This window comes from Diceros bicornis, chromosome 29, assembly GCF_020826845.1.
Source record: "Diceros bicornis minor isolate mBicDic1 chromosome 29, mDicBic1.mat.cur, whole genome shotgun sequence".
NCBI classification, from domain to species: domain Eukaryota; kingdom Metazoa; phylum Chordata; class Mammalia; order Perissodactyla; family Rhinocerotidae; genus Diceros; species Diceros bicornis.
Genome location: NC_080768.1, coordinates 14,640,260 through 14,666,380, shown reverse-complemented (window position 1 = coordinate 14,666,380; position 26,121 = coordinate 14,640,260). Strand labels below are relative to the sequence as shown.

Below are 26,121 nucleotides of genomic sequence, written 5' to 3'. Positions count from 1 at the left end.
GACCTTGACCTTACACCCAGACCTTCTGATAACAAAGGGCATATCACGACACCTCTCTCTCTTCTACCAGATGGCAGTGGAGTGTGAAAATCCACTCAGAAGGAAGTGAAATGTAACTCCTGTGAGGGCCACAGGCTATATAGATCGTGCTTCTCTACTAGATCTAGGAAACTGAAGGCAGAGACAGCGTCTGGGGATGGAGGGTGGGCAAAGATATTAACAGATAATATTTGTGTGTTCAGGCACTGTTCTTCCAGGCAAGTGCTTTCCCACTAAGCTACATTGTCTTAAAAGAAATTTTTATAGTAATATGATGGTGCTGAAATCAAGAAGAGACTGGTGAACTCCAAGAGTCTGAAAAAACAACAATTTAAAAATTATGTAACTGGGAGCCGGCCCAGTGGCATAGTGGTTAAGTTCACGTGCTCCACTTTGGCAGGCCAGGGTTCATGGGTTACGATCCCGGGCGTGGACCTACACACTGCTCATCAAGCCATGCTGTGGCGGCATCCCATACACAAAATAGAGGAAGATTGGCACAGATATTAGGTCAGGGCCAATCTTTCTCACCAAAAAAAAAGGGAAAAAAAGGAAAATTACATAAGTAAACACTATACTTGTATATTTCAAAGTTATACAAATAGTATTTATGTAGATTTAATCTTTAAAAAAATTTTGTCTCTGATCTCATGTTTCATAGTTTTATATTGTCATTTCCACGTATTTCTAGGTGATGTTAATGAAGGGGGGCTGGATTCATATCCAAAATGTTATCCAAGGAAGAATGGAATTTGTGGATGAAAGCAATAATATCATATGTCTGTTCAGCGTGTTTTTCACATTTTAAAATACCTTGATGTCTATTATCTTCTAATAATGTAGTGTGTGACAGGGATCATTATCCCTGTTGTTTAGGATGACACAAAGGCAGAGAGGGTCCGTGACTTACCCAATGTCTTTTAAAAAGTTAGTGTATAAAGAGGACTCATGATACCAGATGTCCTGACCCTATTTCAGGATTCCTTTTCCTACACTGTGCTGTTTTCCTATTTATCTCAATTGTTCTGAATTAAAACTGAGCATTCACATTAAAGACATTTTAAAAATTACAGCATAAATTGTTAATTTATCTCTTTTGTCCACCAAATTTGTCCATTTGTTAAAACTGGCTTCTAAATACAAGATGTGTTCCAACTATAAACGGTTGTGTTTTGCAAGATCATTTGTAAGTAGCTTGTTTGGAATTGGAAATCTTAGAAATGGTGGTGTAGTCCCCAGTTGGTCTACAAAAGTCTGCCTACATATCTAGTAGAAATACGTATACACATAGCACCAAAAGGCATGAACAAGAACGTTTACAGAAGCATTATTTGTCATAGCCCCAAACTGGAAACAACCCAGATGACTGCCAGCAGTAAAACAGATAAGCAAATTATAGTACAGTCATACCATGGAATTCTATACAGCAATGTAAATGAATGAACCACTGCCAGATGCAACAGTATGGAGAAATCTCACGAGCATAATATTGAGCAAGAGAATCTAATCACAAAAAACATGAATACTTTCTAAGTCGATGTGTATAAAGTTCAAAAGCAGGTAAAATCAATTGGTAGGAACAAAAGTCACCAGAGTGATTACCTCTAGGGAGAAGGGGGCAGGTGATGACTGGGAGAATCCAAAGGGGCCTTCTGCAGTGCTGGTAATATTCTGTTTTTCTATGTGGAAGGTAGTTCCACTGGTGTGTCCACTTATGATCTGTGTACTTTTCTAAATGTGTATTATACTTAAATTTAAAAATTTATTTAAAAGTAGTCCATCTAACACATAGCCTAGCTAAAGGATATATGTTTTCACCTTCCCTAAACCCTCCCTGCAGGTGCTTTTCTCTACAAGGCTCACAGGTGTTCCTTCCCATAAGGTTGTAGGTCAGACGATTATGACAGCCTATGTTACAGCCCTCCTAAGATAACTAGAATAAATGCATATACAGAGTAAAGACAGTATAGAAGAATGGTAAATGACTCCATCAGGTGGGAGGAAAGGGAAGAGTGAGGAAAGGCTTCCTTCATTGCACAGCTTGGGTGTTGAAAGGAAAGCAATACAAATAAACAAATTCACATATTTTGTTAATGACTATCAGCCTGTCGCCTTCCCAGATTGATTTGTAGTTTAAAAACACTATGACTTCTCTTGGTGAGGATGTGCAGTAATTGGAACCCCTGTGCACTACTGGTAAGATTGCAAAATGGTGCAGCCACTACGGAAAACAATATGGCGGTTCCTCAAAAAATTAAAAATACAACTACCATTCGGTCCAGAATCCCACTCCTGGGTATATACCCAAAAGAATTGAAAGCAGGGTCTCGAGGAGATATTTACACACCCACGTTCATAAAAGTACTATTCATAATAGTCAAGAGGTGGAAGCAACCCAAATGTCTGCCAATGGAAGAATGGATAAACAAAATGTGGTCTATATGTACAATGGAATATTATTCAGTCTTAAAAAGGAAGAATATCTTGTCACATGCTATCACCTGGATGAACCTTGAGGACATTATGTTAAGTGAAATTAGCCAGTCACGAAAGGACAAATATTGTATGAGTTCACTTATATGGGGTACCTAAAGTAGTCAAATTCATAGAGAAGGAAAGTAGAATGGAGGCTACCAGGGGCTAGGGGTAGAGGGAAATGGAGAGTTGTTGTTTAATGGGTACAGAGTTTCAGTGCTGCAAGATGAAAAAGTTCTAGAGATCTGTTGTACAACAATGAATATACTTAACACTACTGAATTGTATACTTAAAAATGGTTCAGATGATAAATTTTATGTCACGTATTTCTTACCACAATTGAAAAAAAAACACAACTATTATGACTTGTCAGCCTGCAGAAAATCCTTGTTGTTAAAATGAAGAAGTGTGGCTCTGTCACAGATTGAATAACTTAACCCATAGAGTACTGAGCGACCAGCATCTGGCTGTGACTGATCGCATATTGAAGGTTTCTGTGTTTGGTCCTTCTACTTAAGCATGTTTATTAATGATTTGGATGAAGATATAAAAAGCAATGTTATCAAAATGTGCAGATTACACAGGACTTTGAGGGAGAGTATAAATAACATGCTCAATTACAGAATCATGGTTTTAAAAGATCTCTTAATTCTGATTTCCTTCAAATTATTACCCAATTTCTATCCTTCCCTTTACTGCCATATATCTCAAAAGAAGAGACCACCCGCTGTTTCTACTTCAGCACATACCCCGTATTTTCTCCTCACTTTGACTTATATTCCTAATTATTGTACTAAAGCCTTTCTCTCAGTGGTTATGGGTGATCTCTTGAATGGCCACATCTAGTAGCCTCTTATCAATATTCACCTTATGTATGTTTCAACAGTATTTGGCATCATTAGCCACACATCCTTAATACTTAATCCTCCTTTGATAACTCTCTTGGTTCTCTGAGCTCTCTGACTGCTGCTTCCCAGTTGTCTTCACTGAATGCTTGTGCGGAATTCATAACAGCAATTCACAAGTATTCTGGTTCTTCTGGGCATGTTCAGTTCTTCAGGAAAGGGTAGAGTTACCCTTCCCTGCTCCTTTGAAGCCCTACGACTCTGCTCTGGACAATGAAAAGTGGGCAGACATAGTGTGCCCCACTTCTGGGAGGAAGCTTTAAGAATCAATATGTCATTTGTTGCATTTCCATGCAGTGATCACGGAAACATGCAGAGTGGAAATTCTGTTAGGTTGCGTCCTTGAGTGAGCAGAACTCCCTTGCCATTCTACATTGAACATGTAGCTTAAGCAAGAAATAAACCATCATGTTAAGCTACTGTAGTAGGTATCCTCTAAAATGGCCTCAAATAATCCCTGCCTCCTCGTACTCATGCCTTTGTATAATTCTCTCCCCTTGAGTGTAGGCTTGATTTAGTGACTTGCTTATAATGGAAACAGTATGGCAGAAATGATGGAATGTCACTTCTGAGACTAGGTCATAAAAGACTGCAGCTTCCATTTTGGTTGCTCTATCTCCTTTGAATTGCTTGCTATGGGGGAAACCAGCTGTCAGATCATGAGGCAGCACTGTGGAGAGGCCCACGTGGTGAGAGACCAAGGCCTGCCAAAAATCATGTGAGTGAACATGAAAGCAGATTTCCTCAAGCCCCAGTTGAACCTTCAGATGAGACTGCAGCCCCAGTCTACAGTTTGTCTGCAACCTTAAAGACTTGGAGCCAGAGACACTTAGCTGAGTTGGGCCTAGATTTATGGCCTACAGAAACTGTGAGATAATAAATGTTTCTTGTTTTAAGCCACTAAATTTTGGGTAATTTGTGAAGGAGTAATAAATAACTAATACAGCCCCTGAGATTTTTAGGGTTCTTTTTACCATTTTAAAACCTAGCCCCTCCCCGACTTATACAACTCTTCCTCCATGTATCTCCCAAATGCAGACATCCACCAAAGTCCTTCCTTGACCCCCCCTTATCTTTCATCTCATCTGCTTTCATGACTTCAACTTTCAATTCCATGTGGACAGATAAGTTTCAAATATGTATCTCTAACACTGGCTTCTTTCCTGACTGACCCCCACTTCAAACTTTACATTTTCCTACTAGACATACCTAGGAATCCTGTGAGTATCTCAAACATTACTAAAGACAAAATCAATTGTCTGTATCCTCATAACTGCTTTGATTTCCGGGTTTCTTTCTCTGTTCATGATACCACTTTAGCCTGGACAATGAAGTCACATGGCCGTGGGTTGAGTCACGGTTCTACCAATTACTAACTGTGTGGCCCTGGGTAATTACTTAACCTCTGAAATTCTCAGTTTTCTCATCTATTAAATAGGAATTATAAGAGTATCTACTTTATAGGTCTGCTGTAAAATCAAATAAGATGATGTATACAAAGCCCTTGGATTTGTGCCAACACTCAATAGAATGTTAGCCACCATTACTGGTCACCAAAACTGTAAACTCTGACTCTAACCTTTCTTCCTCCCCCAAATTCCCATCCCATTAATTGCTAAATCCAGTAATCTCTCTCCTAATTGCATTCATTTTGTTTTCAGCACCACTCTCCTATTCTAGGCTCTCATTTAAAATTTTTTAAATTCAGTTTTTATTTTCTCCAAGTTATAAATGAACAGTTTTACAAAGCTTATTATGGTAAATAGTCCTCAATCTGCTCATCCAATTTGCCACTTCTTAGACAAAACCATTCTTGATTCTTTGGGCTGGTACTTTTGGTATTTCCCTCCATAGGTCTGCATAACACTCTTATAATGTTACTTCCTGATCTTTCAGTTTCAGGCGTTATCTGCTGAATTTGAGTTTGGAAGCGGCCTTCATTACTCTTAATTAGTTTTTCCTCTCATTCATTCCGATCCACATCTTGTTGCCAGAGTTATCTTCCTAGAAAGTATCTCTGATAATGGTCTCCTGTTCACAGGTAGCCACTGATGTATCTCCTACTACCTCCTCTCACAGACCCCATGAGCTGGCCAGGTTTGCTTGTCTACCATTTAAATCATTCCCTTAATTTTCCTGCATCCATGCCTTTATTCCTACAATTCCTGGTTTCTGGGATGCTGCCTCCAAACTCTGCCTGATGAAATTTCACCAACACCTTACAGCTAATTCAAATGATATTTCTTCACGAAGTCTTCCTGGAATTAACAACTATTCTGAACTGCCACAGCACTTTGTATTATTTTATCTGAAACATTTCACCTTATATTTGAATAAATTTTTCACTTTCGGGAGTCTGAGGAGTGGTGAGTTGTAAGAGAAGGAGAAATGGATCTTTGCAGCAAGGTGGTAAAAATAGGTACTTCAATGGGAAAGAAAAACAGGAGTTTGGGAGGAAAGAGAATAAATGTATAGGATTTTAGCTACGGAAAAATGAGACAGAATAGTTAAGGGAAAAGTTCAATATATAATTCAGCTTTTTCAATATTTTGCCAGAATTGATCTTAGGGGCCTGGATCTCTGTAGCTGAACTGGTTCTTGAGACACAGAGGTGACTAACAGAGAATCTGAGACCACTAACAGTCAGAAGAAGCCTTGGAGGGCTCCTTGTATAATTCCTCCCTTTTTCTCAGAGCAGGAGAACACAGATCTCAAAGATGATTCCTAGTCAGTCAGAACTCTTTTAAGTTAGTTGTAATATCTGACATTTGTCATCTAAAAAAATTAATGAGCATACTTTTTATACTATCATGCAAGTCAATGACAAAAAAAATTATAATGATATCAACTCTAGGAGTGACTCACATGGATGTGAAGCCATCAACCACTATTGCAACCTACGTTACTAATAGACAACTAGTGTACTCTAAGCTACATCCTTCTAGGTTGTCTTGTGATATTCTTAGATTGTAACCAATTTTAAGACGTTTAAAATTAAAATATTTCTTATATAATTCAAAAGCATTCAGTCTAAAATCTTAGTTTTTTTCTGTAGGCTTTCCTAGTAAATGTTAAGAAGAAAATCTCATTAATTGAAATAATTTTGAGACAATCTGCTAGTAAAGATCTATCAGTGAAATTTTATGAAGAAATTTTCTTTCAGGCTCAAAGACCATTCCAGTGAGAGGAATTGTAGCATACATTCCTTTTCTTTTCAAGGCTGATAGAGATGAAAGGAATCCATGGTCTTATAGTTATTTCACTTCCTCTCCATAGGAAAAAAGGGCATGCCATTGTTTTTAACCAATATATGTTGGTTTGATACTTAAAAGCCAGCATGTGGAACATTTGAAACCAAAATGTGTAATTAAAGAAAATTATATACCACCAAGTGGCAAATTCAGTGCCATTTTTACTTCCATGTTGAGAGAAAAGGTGCCAAATTTTGATCTTGTCTCTAGAGACCATGCCACTGAAGTTGTCATCACAGCTACTATTATTTCTACTGGCATGCCTGTGTTCTCAGATACTGCCAAATATGGATGGGAAGGAGGGGTGGTGACAGCTGGTGACATGGTCCAGCAATCTGCCAGAACCTTGGAGCAAATTACAAGGGATGTTGTGAAGCGAACACAGAAGCAAGCACCCTTGCCATCCAAAACCTGAACGCAGCTTATGCCACCAGAACCCTGAAGAGCACACTCTGAGGTTTTGGCAACTTAGAGTATAGTTCTTAGCATGCCTGCCATTATTGGCTAAATGTTGTTTAATATTACAAGATCAAGCAAACATTCTCACAAAGACAAAAAAGTATGGGATAATCTGAGAACCAGAATCTGGCAAGAAAAACAGGCTTAAAAAATATCATCCTGAAAATGTCTGCAGTTCAGTTTTGTTTAGCCTCCAAAACCTTGGAAATTCATCTACACAAGCTAAGGTCTAAAGTTTCCCTTTCTTATAATTCACCTCATATCCATCATGGTACATTTTCCCCAAAATAATCTTTCTAAGAAAGATTCATTAAGAATATGTTATCAGAAGCTGCTGGAAAAGAAAATCAGAACCTGACCTTTTATAGTTAAGCACACAGTTTCAACAGAGATTGTCTGTGGCGTCTCGTGGAGCCTTTGTTTATATTAAAAGAGACCTGGGTCCCACTCTCAATTCTGGCTCTAACTAGCTGTGGAACCTTGGCAAGTCACTGGGCCTCTTTGAGGCTTAGACTTCTCATTTACATAAAAATTTGAAAGGTTTGCACTAGATGATCTTGAAGGTCTCTTCCAGATTTATATTCCATGATATGTCAATATACGTTAAAATACAAATATTTAGGCTAAATCATTGAGCATAGGAAAAAACATCTGGCATCAATAAGATATCAACATAATAGAATATCAATGTTGTCGATCCTTTGTTTTTATTTCAAAATAAAATAAAAGTGCATGGGGTCAAACTATCATTTTATGCATAGGATTCCTCAAGTATCAAAAGGAAAATTTTTTCATTTTATGTTTCAATTTCATGAATACATAAATACGCATGATGCATGTGTGCAATGATCAGATTTTACAGAAAAAAGAAAAATACTCTTAAATATAGGGCAATGATTTGATTTGATACATGCTTCCAGAATGCGACCAACTTTTCAGTGTAAAATGAAAGCATCTCATGTAAAGATTGCAGTTTGTAACTTGGACCCCTACTGGTCTAAACTGTCATTAGGAATACATAGTTTTCCATAAATTAGCTTTTGTTTTGGACTTCCTGCTGTGTTCATATACATGTTGACAGAATTCGTTAAGCAATATTTTGACATTCTAATCCATTATTATTTGTTATTAACTTTTAAGGCTAATATTATTTCAACAGTCTATACCTTGCTGACCCAAATATGGTTATTTTAAAATCAATATTTCTTTTGAAAGCTTTCATATTAATATGTACTCAAGTTGTCACTGAGAAAAAGAGAATTATCCAACTATAGGATATTTTGATATTCAAAGGAACTAACACTTAATGTAGCAAGTTCCTCTGAGTATTATAAGATAACATACTGAAATCATAGGCTTTATAAACTAACAGTTTTTTGGGGGGAGGGGGAAAGGCAGTAAGGAATGGCTGCTGATATTTTATATTTCTAAGCTGTGTATTTTTCCTTTCTATCCTTTTTTGGCATCATGTCATTAATGCGAAAGTAGAATCACACTGCTTATCAAAATGTCTTGATGAGACTAAATAGTAATTTAGTTATGTAGGTTTGTTTCTGCCAGAATATCTGGATTATATTCTTTTATAATATAAATATTATAAATTATATTATACATTAATATTAAAAAATTCTACCTTTAAATCCAAATTCAGTGTAATACATTTAAGGATGCTGCTTAGGAAATAGTAATTCCAGCTGCCCACCAACAGCCAATGATGAAGCTGACAGCAGCTTATGAAAATCAAGCTGTTGTTTCTGTCACCAGGGGAATGAAGTCAGGATTTCTACAACAGACTGTTTTCCTAATGTTTTGTTAGTGTTCTCTTGTTTCCAGGTTCTGTTTTCTGAATGAAAGAAGCATTCATTCTCCAATGTAATGGAAAGAACAGAGTTCACCATCATGATTAGCTGCCCAAAGGGGCCAGTCATTATCAATAAGCTAGAGAATCTTTGAGGTAACCATCGTCAACATTAAAGAATACGGCAAGAGGACCTATTTCAAGAACATTCAAAATACAGAATGAAATCATTTACATGATTTATAGACTATTCCCTGCTTGCCAAAATACTGCGTTTGCTGTTATCATGAAATGTATGTAACAGAGGACTCATTAGTGACAGTTATTAGCAGCTCTGCCTTTGAAACCCCATGGATCTACTCATTATTCAAAGGCTTGTTGTACTGACTCAATTTTCATCTGGAGTCCTTTCTTCCATAATAGCTTTAAGAGCTACATTCTACTTTTATGTAACAATTGTGTATGTATGTTAATGAGCTGCTTAAGCAAAAAATTTTTTCTTGGCTTGTTCTGACTTCTTGAAAAAGTAGTAGAATAGACCTAAACATGACAATTCTTTGAAATTTTAAGACACTTTAATCATCATTATTAAAATATCCAACGATTAGGGATATGGAGATTCTTGGAGGAAGGTTGGTATATCAAAATATGGCAAAATCCAGAAAAATATCCCCTTCAAAACACCCCCTTCATAATAGTCTACTTCTCCTCCAAGAGGTTACATTTGAGAAAGAGAATATGATTTGTGAGTGTGTGTCTGTGTGTGTGTGTCTGTGTGTGTGTGTGTGTGTGGTTGTCAAGGGGCAACTTTAAATGAAATGAATGATCCTTCAGGAATCTAGGCACAACTAGCTCCTGTATGTTTGTTGTTCATCATTCATTCATCAACAAAAATTGAGTCAGTCTCACCTTATAAAGTTCTGCTGCATGTGAGCTGCAGAGTGGTGTGGAATCCACTTCACTACTTCTGGTACCTAGCAGGTAATGGTAACTTTGGTAGATCCTATCAGCCTCCCCTGACTATCTCATCTCACCAGGCAGGGTGGGAAAAGGTCTTAGGAAGCCAGTGTTCCAGCTGCTCCCCATTAATCTGGGCTCACTTAGAGGGCAGTTTTCCTTACTTATGAATGTAACTCTTATTAATGGATATTTATGAATCATTTGTGGATTTGCTCCAAAGCAAAATACAAAGGAAGTTGTCCTCTGATCCCCAGGAGACTTGTTCACACTGTCCACTTGCTTCTGTATTTGGTGGTCTCGGTCTCCTTTCCTAAAAATAAATGGCCCACTTTCCCACTATAAACACACATTGCTTCTCTAGATGTGATTCTTTTCTAAGATCATAAAGAATTTCTTTGAAGAAGTAAAAAGTATCTAAAAATATCTTCACTCTAAAAATAGAAAATAATGGTAAAAGTTGGGATTCTTTGAAATGATTGAAATAATATGGTTACGTTTTAGGTACAAAGTTGATGTAACTCACATAGGCTCATTAACTACATCATGCAGTTAGCTTGTTAAAACTACAAATGTAATGAAAAGATTAAAAATCTAGAATGATATTAAAAGACCCAATGAACAAGATCTATAGCATTTTCAGTCCCCCCAGCAGTGATTCCTATACATTTTTTTAATGTGCTTATCACTTTTATGATACAATTGTGAACCTTCTATGGTATTATTATTTTATAAATAAATATTTTTATATTTATATATTTAAATTATTTTTTACTTGAAATTATTGACTTAAAAATTTAAATACACTTATTTTAAAATGAAATTTTATAGCATTATCTTAAGGGAAAAATCAGGATGGCTTGATACAAATAGAAGGAAATAATAAAAATAAATGGAGTAAACTGTAAACAATGTTATTAAAATCTATGTAGAGGGGGCTGGCCCGGTGGCACAAGCCGTTAAGTGCGCGCGCTCCGCTGTGGCGGCCCGGGGTTCACCGGTTCGGATCCCAGGCGCGCACCGACGTACCACTTGGCAAGCCATGCTCTGGCGGCGTCCCATATAAAGTGGAGGAAGATGGGCATGGATGTTAGCCCAGGGCCAGTCGTTCTCAGCAAAAAGAGGAGGATTGGCAGATATTAGCTCAGGGCCGATCTTTCTCACACACACACACACACACACAAATCTATGTAGAAATTATTGCCAGCAAAATTGTTCTTTATTTGTGAAAGAAATGTTAAAGACAGGCGTCATGACACGCTAACATCTACTGAGATTTCCTCATGACAAATCAGATAACAACAAAGTAAGAATTCTAGAGGGAATAAATTTCTCCTTTTGTCATTCAGTTTTATTTATTCTTCTATGTGCCACCCGTAAATTCTTAAATCTTCTGAGAAACAATGCCCTATGATATAGTGGGAAAAGTTTTAGACTCAAACTAAGGAGACCTGGGTTATGGCCCCTGTTTTAATACTTATTGGTTTTAACACTAGACAAGTCACTGATTTTCTGTGCCTAAGATTTTTCCCTCTAAAAATTGTGGACAATAATATTTGATTTACTAGGTTGTTGTAAACAACAGAAAGAGCAGCTAAAATTAATCGAGCACTTACATTTTATCAGGCACATTATTTTATGAAATATTCCTGCGAGCTGTACTACGATTAATCCTGTTTACATTGAAGAGGAAACTCTTGCTTATGGAAGTTAAGTACCCTGCTCAAGATTACATAGCTAGTAAGTGACAGAGGTGGGATACAGACTCAAATCTTACTGCTTTGAGGGTCTGTACTTGTAAACAGCATTCTAAAAATACATTGTAATGTGATTTGCAAATCTCACATTATATTTTCCCATATAAGATTATGAGATCATTGTGGTAAAGATTCCATCTTACTCATCTTTGTGAATTCAGTGATTAGGAGGGATATTCAATAATTGCTAAGTTTAATGGAATTAAATTGACTGTGATATTGGAAATAACTAAAAGGAAATGCCTGTGAAAAACAAATAAAAATCTGCAAGATACAAAACCACTTGTATCATTTTTTCTCCAAACGAAGGGCCCCGCACTCTAGAATCACATACAGTAATCTTCTAGGTGGCCTTGGACACCATTCTATCGCCCTGGGAAATGTAGGATAGTACGTGAAAGGCTTCTTCTCTTTTAGGGGCAGAAGGAGGCTTATTGAAAGTGATAAAGGAGAGAAAAAGCTCACTAGTAGAGGAGGAAACAGAAGGGATCAGCCTGTGGCTAAAGTATTAGGGAGAACAGACAATCCCAGGATAGAGCCAGCCAAGGCCGTGCCAGGCTGGCAGATGGAGAAAGCCACCGGGAGAGGAGCATGAGTTCCCTCTTTGGAAACTGGAGAAGTCACCAGTGATGAAATCTAAAGGGTAGAGGAAAGACTGGAAGTTCTTATCTTTAAAAACACCGAATATTTTCTCAGAATACATCTTAATACTATACAAAAGTGGGTCTAGCTAAAAAATATAATTGTTCTTTGAATGATATATGCTTAAAATGCACAATGGAAGGGTCTCAAAGTAATGTTATTTCCACTTTTAGGCCCAACTCATTAATGGAAATTGGACACATTGACTTCTTTGGGTATCATATGCCGAGCAACATGATCTTTGTTTTTTTTAATCTCCCAACAACTTTTGAAATACAAGAAACACACATGTTTTTAAAATTTCTTAAAAATAGATTAAGAGTATTCATGAATGTTTGGAAAGAATCCAGAGATATCATTTCTTTTAACAGGGTATACTCTACAAATAAAATTCTTAAAGCATGCATGTACGTTATCTAAAATTAAGGGAAAGGAACAAACAGAAACCAACTATAAATTCTTGTGGCAATTTTAAATCTAGTTACCCAAAATTTCCAGAGTAACATTTCTTTCCACTTCTAGATGTTAACTACAAAAAAGCCTTCTAGCTAGACTAACTCAACAAAGAAAACCAATGAATATCTTAACCTTTTTTTCTCCGATGTATCTAGATTTTATCTTTATTATATCACAATATATTGATTTTAACATTTCTGAGAATTGATTTTTTGGGCCACATTTAGGTTTATGTGGTAATACATAAAATTTGTCCTTATGTCAGCATTTGTCAAAACACATAATCCTAGTTATTATTCTGGTTTTATCAGAAAAACCTTTCTCTAATGCTCAAACTCAGTAAGTTCTGCCTTTGATGTACTCTCCCAGTCACCTACATTTCTCCTTTTTAAATAGTCATCATGATTATAATGAAGTGCTCAGTGTTTGCATTCTCTAAGATATAATCTCTAAGAGTGCAAGGACTGTGTTATCTTGTTCACTGCTGTACCTTTTATATTGTCTCAATAAATAAATGTCATTCAATAAATTAATGTCGAATGAATGATGGATGCGTGGATCGACGGTCACTTCCTTTTCTGGTGTTATATTACTAAGTCACTAAAGAAGAAACCATGGAATCTTATTTTTAAGGAAGAAGGACAAGGTGTGAGTACTCTGTAGACATTCTAAGATGATGTAGGAACACTAAACTAGAAGAGTCTATACACATTGGAATTTTATTTTACTTGTTATATTCTAGGATGAGCTCTTTGTTTGAATATAGATTCAATGGAACTTAAAAGTTTTATGCTGAATTCATTCCTAACATTCCTAGCAATCTATCAAGTTTTTTTTTTTTTAACCTTACATATGCCAATTACTTTTCCTCTCAATCCTCTATATGTAGATATTTCTCTTGGAACACACTGCTCTCAGCACCACTAATGTAAAAGCAAATGACATATGCAACACCAATTAAATATTTATGCAATGTAGCACTGAAATGGTAAATATTGTATTATGCTTTGCACTTGTCATTAGTCAGGAGATGTTGCTACATTCTGCAGAAATGATAGCCTAAAACAGAAAACAGCGCCATAGTTCACAGATAAGATATTTATGTCGGGCAGAAACGGGAGTTTAGCTGACTTGAAGGCTATTTCTTATTGCTGCCCTCCTTGAACGTTTTTCAAGTCAGAGAGATCCTTATATTTGAACGGTAAAAACAGTCTGTTTAAATATAGTATTTCTCATATATTATTTACTTTAGCTGACCTCACATCAAGCTAAGGGTAGAATCAATTATTTTGGGGGAGGAGAGGAAGAGCATGCTTCCTACATTTGCATAATTTCTTGAATTTGGTAGTGATTTCTTTTTTATGTATAGTAATAAATATTAGGATAAACTCAAAACGAAACATTTTTATGTTGTGCTAATAAAAAGCAGCAGAAATTATAATGTCAAAAAAGTTGAGTGTAAATATATAACTTTTTCCCACTTTAGGTTCAATTTAGAAGTCACTGATATGATTATACAGAGTTGGCTACAGAATGAACTGAATTTTAAGCGACCTCTCAGTCTTTTCGAGGTTTCTATATGATAGAAAACTAATATTTTCTACAAATTAATAGAGTTCATATCGAAAGTCAGGACAGAGTACCAACACGACAAGATGGCCAAAATTTCTGTGGGTGCTGGAGGAGTATGGATATATATATATGAAAGCACAATTTTACCCATACAAAGCGCTGTCCTTAATAAGAAAAAAAATACAACTACCTAGAATCTACCTTAGTAGATTTTCTCCTTTTTGAATTTGCAGATTCAGAGTACTGCAGTAATATGCTTTATCACATATTACTATTTTCCTCCTCTCCTAGAGGTAAACTATTTTATTCTGAGCCTTCATTCACCATTGAATAAGGTTTAAATATGTCCTTAATTTCATGTACCCAAGGATAAAATAAATTATTGATATATTGATTTCATATTTTTAGCTTACAATTTTCAATCCTCTAAAATATAGGCAATATATTTTTTCTACCACATGATGAAATCACATTAGTATTAAAATGCTACCATTCCATCTCACACAAAATGCATTTTCTGAATGTAATGCAACTAGGAGTTAAGGGAAGAAGCCGTAGTGAAAAATGGTGTGTAATTCATTGCCTGGCTGTGTTCTATAACCTAATAAAACAGCACTTTTATTACAAAGACATGTCCAAAAAGAAAAAAGAACGTCACAACACATTTTATTGTGCCATATATATTTAAATGGTTGATTTTTCATGAAGCATAAAAGGCTGGCACATTTTTCCTTCTGACCCTGAGATGCATACACATCGAGCTAGCACCATAATCAATTTCAAGGTACACAGAGAGGTAAAAATGTTCATAAAATGCAAATAGACACCGAAGTAGGACAGATAACTGCTGTGGAATCATAACTGCAACAAACCTGGAATCGACAGGTTATGTTTTGCTAGATCTAGGGAATGCTGATGTTCAACAGCCTTTTTAGCAGACATATGATAACGTCTATTTTAGGAAGCAGTTGGTAGCAGCTGTTCAAAGGAAATAAATAACTACATATGTATCTTTTTAAATGAAAAGGAATATTGAAAATGCAAGTAGTTCTTCGGTGAGCAGCATAGCATAGGTCATGAGTTCATAAGAAAAACAATGCTGAGTTATTTCTTGTCATTGGGAAATGAGTTAACAAACCAGTCCCTTAAAAGTTCAGATTGTTGTTGAAAAAAAATTACGGAGGGTTTGGAGGGAAATGGGAAGAGACTGTTAAAGGATACAGGGTTCTTTTGAGGAGGCGATGGAACTGTTCTAAAATTGATTGTGGTGATGGCTGCAAAACTGTATGAATATACTAAACACCACTGAATTGTACACTTTAAAAGGGTACACTGATATGTGAATTATATCTTAATAAAGCTGTTATTAAAAAAACTATTGTCAAATGAATTATTGCTTGGGATAAAACGGGCTAAAAATTGAGAAAACGTGCTAGCATAATATAATTTGATAAGATTTTTGTTTTCTCTAGTTTTCCTTAAATTTAAAGAGGATGTGCAAATACTTTTAAGGTGCTACTCTACATGGGAAATTATTTCAATTTTCAGACTCTGCCTAGCAGTATATAGAAATGTTAATGAGGTTACACGTCCATAATGGTCTTATTTGAAGTTTGACTTGACTTGGTGGCAATTCTAACTGGTGTTAACATAATACTTCCAACATTTATTTTGATTTGTATTTAATAATGTTTCAATAATATTTATGCTTTATGATAAGATTTCCAGGAATTTTTCAGTGTGTACAACATCAAAATTTCAGGTTATCTCCCATCCAGGAAAAAGAGCCTTCTGTGAGAAAAGAACAATAATCAGGACCCCTACTCATTCCATAACTGTGCACAGAAGCAGAAGCAACGGTAACCAACAGACTCTCTTTTTTATTCACTCTTTGGTGAACAACTGCTGGCTACTGCCCATCTTTATAATGTTCTCATTTTAGAACAGAAAAAAGAAGAAATGAGGGCCCAGAAAAAGTGGGACAGGTATTTTTTGATAGGTCTGTATCGCTAACTATTATTATCAAACTTAACATTTGCATTTAGGAATCAGTAGACTTTCCATTGTGTTAAGACACACCAACTTAAATATTAATGCATTAGAGATGGATTTTAATTGGGAGCTCAGCAATCTAAAGCAAAGCATACTGTGACTCTGCTGAAAAGGAGCGGCCGTATGTACATGGCATTTGACGCTTGATTTTTAAGAACTGGGATATGACAAATCATGGCACACTTATTCTATTATGTATCAGCTATAGTTTCTCAGTTCGGCTCACTCCTCTATCCCTACAGGGCCTCATGATCTCCCACTCAGACTAGTTTTCTAACAGGTTGTCTATACTTGTACTGTCCAAGTGGTAGCTACTAGCCACGTGTGGCTGTCTGAGTTTAAATTAACTAACAATAATAAAATTTAAACTCCAGTTCCTTAGTTGCACTGGCCTCATTTTAAGGGCTCAACAGCCACATGTGTCCAGTGGCTACTGAATTGGACAGTGCAGACAGACGTTTCTATCATCAAACATAACATTTGACAGCGCTAGCTTATAGCCTTGCTACTCAACGTGTGGTCTATGGACCACAGCAGCATCACCTGGGAGCCTGTTTGAAACACAGACTCTCGGTTCTCACTTCAGATCTGCTGAATCAGAACATGCATTTTAATAAGATCCCCACGTGATTCCTTAGGCACATTAAAGTTTGAAAAGCACAAGGCTGGACTTGATTTCTTCATAGTACATGTCCTGGAATGCCACTAAAGCAATCTTCTAAAAACATAAATGTGATTCTTTTTCATTGCCATGCTTTAATTTCTTCAATTTCTTTCCTATTTTCAGTTCTTCAAAAAACCTAATGAGAGGCAGTATAGTGTGATGGGGTCCTTGATAGTTTCCAGGACAGCCTCCATCATTTACTGGCTGTCTCACTTTAGGCAAGTTGTTTCTCTAAGTGATAGATTCCTATGTGTTGAATGGAGATAATAACTCATAGAGTTGTGAAAATTCTGAGATAATTCATACACAGCTTTGAACACAGTGCCTGGCACACTATGAACAACGCTCCACATGCACTGCTGTAGATATTTCATGATTCTTACTTTCCCTGCCTTGGATGACCTCTTCTCAAGGTGATCTCCCACTAGCCATTTGGCATCAAACCTAGTGAATTGAACTCTTCATCTTGCAAGAATCATCTGCTAGATCAAGTCTTTCCCCAACATCTTCAGCCAGAGATAGGTATTTTCCTTCTCTTCTTCTCTATTTTTTGCTCATATGGCTCAAGCTGCTGTGAAAGTATGTACTATTAAAAGTGTTTGCATACATGTCTTTATCACTTGACTATGAGTTTCTAGAATGAAGAGCTAATTTGATCCTCTAACATTTATCAGAGTATCCAGAAAAATGTGGACCTAAAAATGGTTACTGAAAACCACAACAGTACCAGAAGAAAATTTAAGTAAATTTTAAAAAATAATACTTAGAGTAAATAAAGACTCTATAGGTATACCACAAAAATCAGAAATTACTTTAAAAATTGATAAATTTGATTATTTAAAAAATTCTATATGGTATATGGCAAAACAATTGTGAACAAAGTTAATATTAAATTGGAAAAATATATAACATATATGACTAATGATTCATATCCTTAATAAAGAAACACTTGCAAATCAAAAAAAAAAAAAAAAAAAAAGAAAAGGAGAAAAGCCCCAGTAGAAAAATGGGGGGAAACTAGGCTATTCACACAAAAAGAAATACAAATGGTCAATAAGTATACGAAAAGATATTCAGCACTACTAGTAATAAATGAAAACAACAATAAAATGTTTTTACCTAAGAGATTGGCAGGGGTTAAAAATATTGATAATAAGTAACTCTGGTAGTTCTGTAAACTAAGGGTAATTTGGCCACAGTTTGCACAATTTGAAACATGTCTACCCTTTAGCACAGCAAATTTCTTTCAAAGAATTTATTTCGATCAAAAATTTGATCAACTGAACACACACGCACACACACTTACATGCATAAGAAAACAGTCACTGCATTTTGGGAACAGGTTAATTAAAAATAGCCACTATGATGTTATACAATTGTGATGTTTAATGAATGATAAGTGAGAGAGCCTGGTATAAAATGTATTTAAAAATATGGAACTCTAGGTATATATATGCATGGGGAAACATCTGGAAGGGTACACACCAAAAAGTTAACAGTGGTCATCTATGCAAAAAGTTAACAGTGACTTATGGGAATTAATTTTCACTTTTTTTTTTTTGGCCTTTCTTTATTCTCTGTAATTTATATATGAATAGGAAATACAAACAGCAAAGTTTGTCAGCCCCCCTCCCTCCCTTTCAGAAGTTATTCACCTTGATTACCCTGTGATAAGTTTATCTTAGAGAAGAGACATGTTAATGCTACACTCTCACAACTTCTCATGACCTTGTGGAAGGTGAGAAAGAAAATCCCAGGACAGAAATAATTCCTCAAGCTTTTTATTTTACTTGTTTCTTAAGCCTTGGCTTCATATTGACAGTTAATACGAGAGAAGGGGACCTCTAAGGAAATGGAAAAAAAAGTTTAAGGATGGCTGCACTTTTGTTAAAGGTGGTGAGGTCAATCTGATGATGACATTGGTCTCCCCATTGATTCTGGGGTTTATCAGACTGATCTAGCTGGACAGGCAAGTGTCCCCTTTCTCCCTCTCTGCCTTACAGTACAGTCAATAGAAAAGGACAACCTTCCCTGAGAGGAGTGCCCTCTTCTCTTTTTCAAGGGTAAAAGCAGTATCTTCAGTCTTCAATCTTTTCAGTCTGAAAAGATTTATCATGCTAACTGATGGAGAAATGAAATTCCTTACCTGATTTAAACAAATAAATCATTGCATTAATCTGTTAGTCATTTAAGCACACGAAGACCAGTGAAAATTCTAAGTATCTCTGTGCTTAATGAAAGCAATAAAACTATGAGATAATTCTTGGATGACAAAAGTAATTTTTACCAGATAACACTTGGTTTGTGTCGCCTTAACTTCTAGCACAATAACTAGATCGTAAGAAAAGTTCCACAAATATCTCTTGAACTGACAAGAGTACATGAGTTTATTACTTATGTAATTTGAAAAAGATAAAGTCAAAGGGAGAAGTTATGACAGTGGTACTAGTAGGAATAAAGCAGGATGCTAACTATTTTAATAAAAACAGGTAACTTGAAAAAAAAAAAGGAATATTTTGAGTTTTTACTTAGAAGTCTGATCCTCAATTATATTCACTAATGGATCCTTGAAAAGAGGGCAAGTCACAAATAATAGTGATCTAATCTCACATGAAAATGCTATTTGTCCTGCTAGTCGTACAGTGTAAATAAAACAAAATGGTATCAGAGCTGATATCTGAAATATTTAACAACCAGTAGGACACAGGCAGTTCTAATCAGAATAGACACCCAACAACATATCAAAACACAGACACTGAATTCCAGCCCTGCGCAGTGTTTATCTACCTCTTTGACATGTACTCTAGTAAAAAACATCCCCTACAAATACATATACTTAATTTATGACATCCCATTTATGACTGGTCCATTTCAGAACCATTTAAAACTCTTTGCAGCACACTGCTGACAGATACAAATAATTTATACAGCTAACTAGAAGAGATTCTCTTAATGGTTGGATATTTTCTGGCTGAATACTAGAAATCTGTGTCTGAATCCTGATTCTTGTTGTGGTGATATTCCTCATTTACCTTGAGTGTTAAGAGACAGCATAGGGCCGCCCCGTGGCTTAGCGGTTAAGTGCGCGCGCTCCGCTACTGGCGGCCCAGGTTCGAATCCGGGCGCGCACCCACGCACCGCTTCTCCGGCCATGCTGACTGCGTCCCACATACAGCAACTAGAAGGATGTGCAGCTATGACATACAACTATCCACTGGGGCTTTGGGGAGAAAAAGGAGGAGGATTGGCAATAGATGCTAGCTCAGAGCCGGTCTTCCTCAGCAAAAAGAGGAGGATTAGCACGGATGTTAGCTCAGGGCTGATCTTCCCCCCAAAAATAAAAAGAAAAGAAAAAAAGAGACAGCATAGCGTTGTTTCATTAGTGTCTGATCTTGGCCAGGTGACAACCCTTTTGGTAGGTGGTTTGACCATTTTTACAAGGAAGCAGTTAACTTAGATGGAAAAATGACAGAAAGGCTTCATCTTGCTTTCGTCTCTGATGACAGTGGCTAGACGAGGTGCTGAGTAAAGCATGTAACAAGGATAACGAGGCTGTAGTCAGGTTCAGTGGCAAAGAGTATCCTGATTCATTAGTGATGTCTGCCGTGCTCAAGGAATTGGAAATACTAGCAGTACATAATATGCCACCCAGTTGCCATCCCCGACTCAATTATCTCTAAAGTTCCTTCACGCTCTAAAATTCTATTTTTCTCTTAAATGTTGTAACTTGAAATGGTTATTTCCCTTTCCAAAGTACATAATTTATAACTAAGGCATATTGTAGCTAATGACGGAAACTGGCTCACTGCAAAAGCATCACATCATTGTACATACAGCTCTCTAATACTCTTACTCAGTTATAGAATTTCACGGCGCGTCACAAATCGCTTTGTAAACTTGAGGATGCATCACTGGCTGTTGTTCTTGTTGGATAAACCATATAGCCTATGATTTATGTCAGTGGACACCATTAGCATTTTGATGTGGTAGGCCTTCCCCTACACTTAGAAGCAGATTAAAATCGGATGTGGTCATTTTGGACATTTTAAAAAGCAATCTCCAATAGTTTGAATGCTCATATATGTTACGAAACAGTTAAATAAAAGGAAAATTTACAACTTCTATTAGCAGCTTCCATCATTTGGGTTACTATTAAACGAAAAACATGATCAATACTACATCAGAAAAGCTGAAAAATCCACATATATGAACAAGTATATAATCCATTCATTGTTTTATGGATGCACAGTTCTCTGGAGAGTGTTCCTGAGTGCAAGATGATGGTCCTGAGTGATGAGTTTTACATTTAGATAGCTGAGTTAGCTGAAAGACATGTAATATCACCAGCAGCAGAGAGCTCCCTATTGACTATGCACTGAAGGAGGTTCCTGTATAGTGTTCATTCCTGCAAGTGAACGAATTATTCACAGACATGTCATAGAGTTACCCATGTCTCACGAGGGACAAGTGAAGCACAAAAGTACACTATAGTCTGTGTCCGAGACTATGTCTCATTCTTTTTTTCTTTTTTGGTGAGGAAGATTGGCCCTGAGCTAACATCCATTGTCCATCTTCCTCTTTTTGCTGAGGAAGATTAGCCCTGAGCTAACATCTATGCCCATCTTCGTCTATTTTGTATTTGGGACACCACCACAGCACGGCTTGATGAGCGATGCTTAGGTCCGCGCCTGGGATCCAAACCTGCGAATCCCAGGCCACAGCAGCGGAGCAAACGAACTTAAATACTACATCCCCTGTGCCATTCTTTAGGAAAATGCAGCTTCTCTATTTATCTAAATTTGCTGAAAATTACTTAAAATACTCTGTGATTTATAACGTATTATTACAACCCCTCCCCCAGAAAATATAACTCATAATATACTTCTTGACCAAATAAATAGATGAAACCAACAAGACAACAACATAACATCCTGACTTACAGACAAAATAATTCTGAAAACTTGTTCTTACCTATAAAATATGAGAGGAGTATTGCCAGGAGCACTGAGACTCCTACAGCACACAGGGCAGTACATTTCCAGCTACAGTACTTTGAAGACTTCTTGAATTTAAAAGCACTTCTTGATAGGGTGTTTCTAGGTAGTGGCCGAGTAGGCGGCGAATAAACAGAGCCAGATGCCATTGTGTATCCTGGGGTTGCAGTACTGAACAGTGGCGTCGTCCCTGTTCCTGTTTTGAATAGGAAATGCCTGTGGAACAGGAGAATATGATTATAAGATGCAAATATGTTAAAATGTGAGAGACAGAGACAGCTATGCATTAGCTCTCCTCTCTTTCTGTCTCTCTCCTTTACCTCATATAATTAAAAAACAATTATAAATTAAGGAAATATTTTAATGAAAAAACCCAACTCATAAAAATGACTCTGATGAAAAAGGTTGATTTGTAACGTCTATAGCAGTATTTATGCACACGAAGGATTACTGTCCCTTCAAGTAGATATCTTGAGAGACTATAAAGTTACTCTAATCATACCATTTCTGGCACAAAACCATTCTGGAACTTTCCTTCATGAAATGCCTCAAGAACATCTTCACATTCCACTTAATAAAATGAATCCTGGTACTTTATAGCTACATGTGAACTTATTGCTATGTGAGAATACGTTCTCATATAAACACAAGTATGCATGACCACGCTGATGGTCTGCAGACTGATTTATCTTCTGGATGCCCGTGGAAACATTCTAATCCTAGCCTGCTCCCCCATTAGTGAGTACCATCAAGCTTGGCCACAGGCAGTTGGTCAGTTCTCAAGGGATGCAAACTAATTTTATTTCTAGCTTCTGTCAAACATAACCAGGAAGGCAAATCTGCTGGAGGGGAGAGAAAGGAAGGAATCACAGCACACTTTCTAAAACCAACCTCAATAAATGAAAGGGTCAGTGAAGCAGGGTTTAGATCAAATATAGAAAGATTCCCTAACAACTGAGCCGTACAACAGGGGAGCAAGCTGCCTCTAAAAGCTGTATGCTGCCTTACTTCAAAAATTTTTAAGCAGAAATTCAATGAACAGATGACAAGAGTGCTGTATAAGGAAGTTTTAGGAAAGATGGCTAATTTTAAGATTCCTATTAACAATAAAAGTCCCCCAGTTTTTAAAAAAGTGCCATGTTTTTCATGGTTTACATTTCACACTATGCTGGTAATTTATAGTGTATTCAGTGTGTGTCTTAACACGTATGATTATGTTTCCTAATAACATGTTCAATGAAGTCAACAGAAGGTGCTCCCTCTACCATACTCATGAGGTTGTAGGTATTCTAGAATATTCCACCAAAGTACAGCACAGTCTCTACACAAGATGATTTTAGATGGCACACAGCTGAATGTTTTGTTGTTTGTGTGTGTGTGTGTGTGTGTGTGTGTGTGAGGAAGATCAGCCCTGAGCTAACATCTGCCAATCCTCCTCTTTTTGCTGAGGAAGACTGGCCCTGGGCTAACATCCGTGCTCATCTTCCTCCACTTTATATGGGATGCCGCCACAGCATGGCCTGACAAGCGGTGCGTCGGTGCGCGCCGGGGGTGCCAGCAGCAGAGCGCGCGCACTTAACTGCTACGCCACGGGGCCAGCCCCTGAATATTTTTAATTTTAATACTGAGGTACTTATTTTAATGTGCATTAGAAAACAGATTAATATATCAAATAAGTTAAAGGGTTAAAAGGACAGAACTTGAAAACTAGATTGCCGAGGTTGAGATCCTGCTCTATTACTTACTAGGTATGTGTCCTTGGGCAAGTTCCTTAACTTCTCCCTGTGTTTTGGTTTCTTAACTTGTAAAATGGGGACAGTAATACTATTTACCTCTTAGAGGTTGTTAGGACTCTTAAATGAGTTAATGTTTACTATAAAGTACTTGGAATATAGTAAGCACAACATAAGTATTTGATAAATAAAAGAGGAATCAAACTCATACCTAACCAGGTATGTAAGTTACAAAGAGTCCATTTCCAGAGAATTACTAAGTGAATAATAATGTAGCTGGTGTACAGACACGGCAAAGTCATGAAAGTTGGCCTAACACAGGTATAGTGGAAGGAATTCAGGATTAGAAATAAGATCTCAGGTTAAGTCCCTGGTCTATCATTTCCTAGTTACGTGATCCTAGTAAGCCTCTGGTTTTTGTTTTTTCGTTTTTTCATCTGTAAAACGGAGCTAATGATTCACTTATCTCACAGAGTTGTAAATCAATTAAAGTATCTAAAAATGCTTTTTCAACCACGAAATTAGAACAGATGCAAACGGTAAGTTACTACTTCTATAAATTATACTAGCAACTAATTGTGAATCCATTTTTCCCCTTGGAACTACTTCATAAAGCAAATTTAAAAGTTTATAGTCTGAATTAAGTGGTACGTTGGAAGCAGCATTTTTAGCACCTACTACCATATTCATATTCAGCACGGTTATTAAGAAAGTAGACCATCTTATCTTACACCATATAATAAAAATTAACTCAAAATGGATTGAAGACTTGAATGTAAGACCTGAAACCATAAAAATTCTAGAAGAAAACATAGGCAGTACACTCTTTGACATCAATCTTAGCAGCATCTTTTTGAAAAACATGTCTCACTAGGCAAGGGAAACAAAAGAAAAAATAAACAAATGGGACCACATCAAACTAAAAAGCTTCTGCACATCAAAGGAAACCATCAACAAAATGAAAAGACAACCTAACAATTGGGAGAAGATGGTTGCAAATCACATACCTGATAAAGGGTTAATATCCAAAATATATAAAGAACTCATACAACTCAACAACAAAAAAACTACAAACAACTCAATTAAAAAATGGGCAAAGGATGTGAACAGACATTTTTCCAAAGAAGATACACAGATAGCCAACAGGCACATGAAAAGATGTTCAACATCACTAATTATTAGGGAAATGCAAATCAAAACTACAATGAGATATCACCTCACACCTGTCAGAATGGCTATAATTAACAAGACAAGAAATAACAAGTGTTGGAGAGGATGTGGAGAGAAGGAAACTCTCATACACTGTTGGTGGGAGTGCAAACTGGTGCAGCCACTAGGGAAAACAGCATAGAGATTACTCAAAAAATTATGAATAGAACTATCATATGATCCAGCTATTCCACTCCAGGGTATTTATCTAAAGAACAGGAAAACACTAAGTAGAAAATATATTTGCACCCCTATGTTCACTGCAGCATTATTCGTAACAGCCAAGACTTGGAAAGAATCTAAGTGCCCATCAATGGACGAATAAATAAAGAAGATGCGGTATGTATATATACACAATGGAATACTACTCAGCCATAAAAGGATGAAATCTTGCCATTTGTGACAACATGGATGGACCTTGAGGATGTTAGGCTAAGCAAAATAAGTCACATGGAGAAAGTCAAATACCATATGATTTCACTCAGAAGTGGAAGATAACAACAACAACAAACACACACATAGACACAGAGACTAGATTAGCGGTTACCAGAGGGGAAGAGGGAAAGGAGGAGGGCGAAAGTGGTGATAGGGCACATGTGTGTGGTGACGGATGGTAATTAGTCTTTGGGTGGTGAACACAATGTAGTCTACACCACAGAAATCAAAATATAATGATGTACACCTGAAATTTATATAATGTTATAAACCAATGCTGCCTCAAAAAAACAAAAAAAATAGAACTAATAAAGCAATAGATTCTAATAGGATATAGAACCTCAGGTGCCACTGATTGAAACTGATGTTTATCACATAATCTAGCTTTACTCAGTTTATTTATGCACACCGCACTGACTGTAGAACAAAAGTATAATGAAATATATTTGCATTTATAACCTAAGGCTACTGCAGGTAGCCTAGAATTTCTGGAGCATATCCAATTCAATATAATTGCATTCTTTTTAATAAATTAAATGCCACTTAATTTGTATATCTTTGTAAAATTTTCATATAATAAATTTACAATTCAGAAAAAAAAAGGAAAGAAAAAAAAAAAAGAATGTGGGCCCAGACTGTCTGGGTTCAAATCCAGGCTTCACCTATAATTAGCTGGATGATGTTAGGTAAAATGCTCAAATTTTCTGTCTTGGTTTTATCAT

The 26,121-nt window shown here is 36.5% G+C and overlaps 1 protein-coding gene across 4 annotated transcripts in view; it reads right to left on the bottom strand.

The window, feature by feature from the left end:
• The window catches only part of TENM3 (teneurin transmembrane protein 3), a 598,785-nt gene that overhangs the window by 135,877 nt on the left and 436,787 nt on the right, over positions 1 to 26,121 (bottom strand). For all 4 annotated transcript variants that reach the window (XM_058524938.1, XM_058524939.1, XM_058524940.1 and 1 more), the window contains one exon: positions 22,000 to 22,238. In XM_058524938.1, the coding sequence (XP_058380921.1) occupies positions 22,000 to 22,238 (239 nt within the window). The remainder of the gene's footprint in view (positions 1 to 21,999; positions 22,239 to 26,121) is intronic.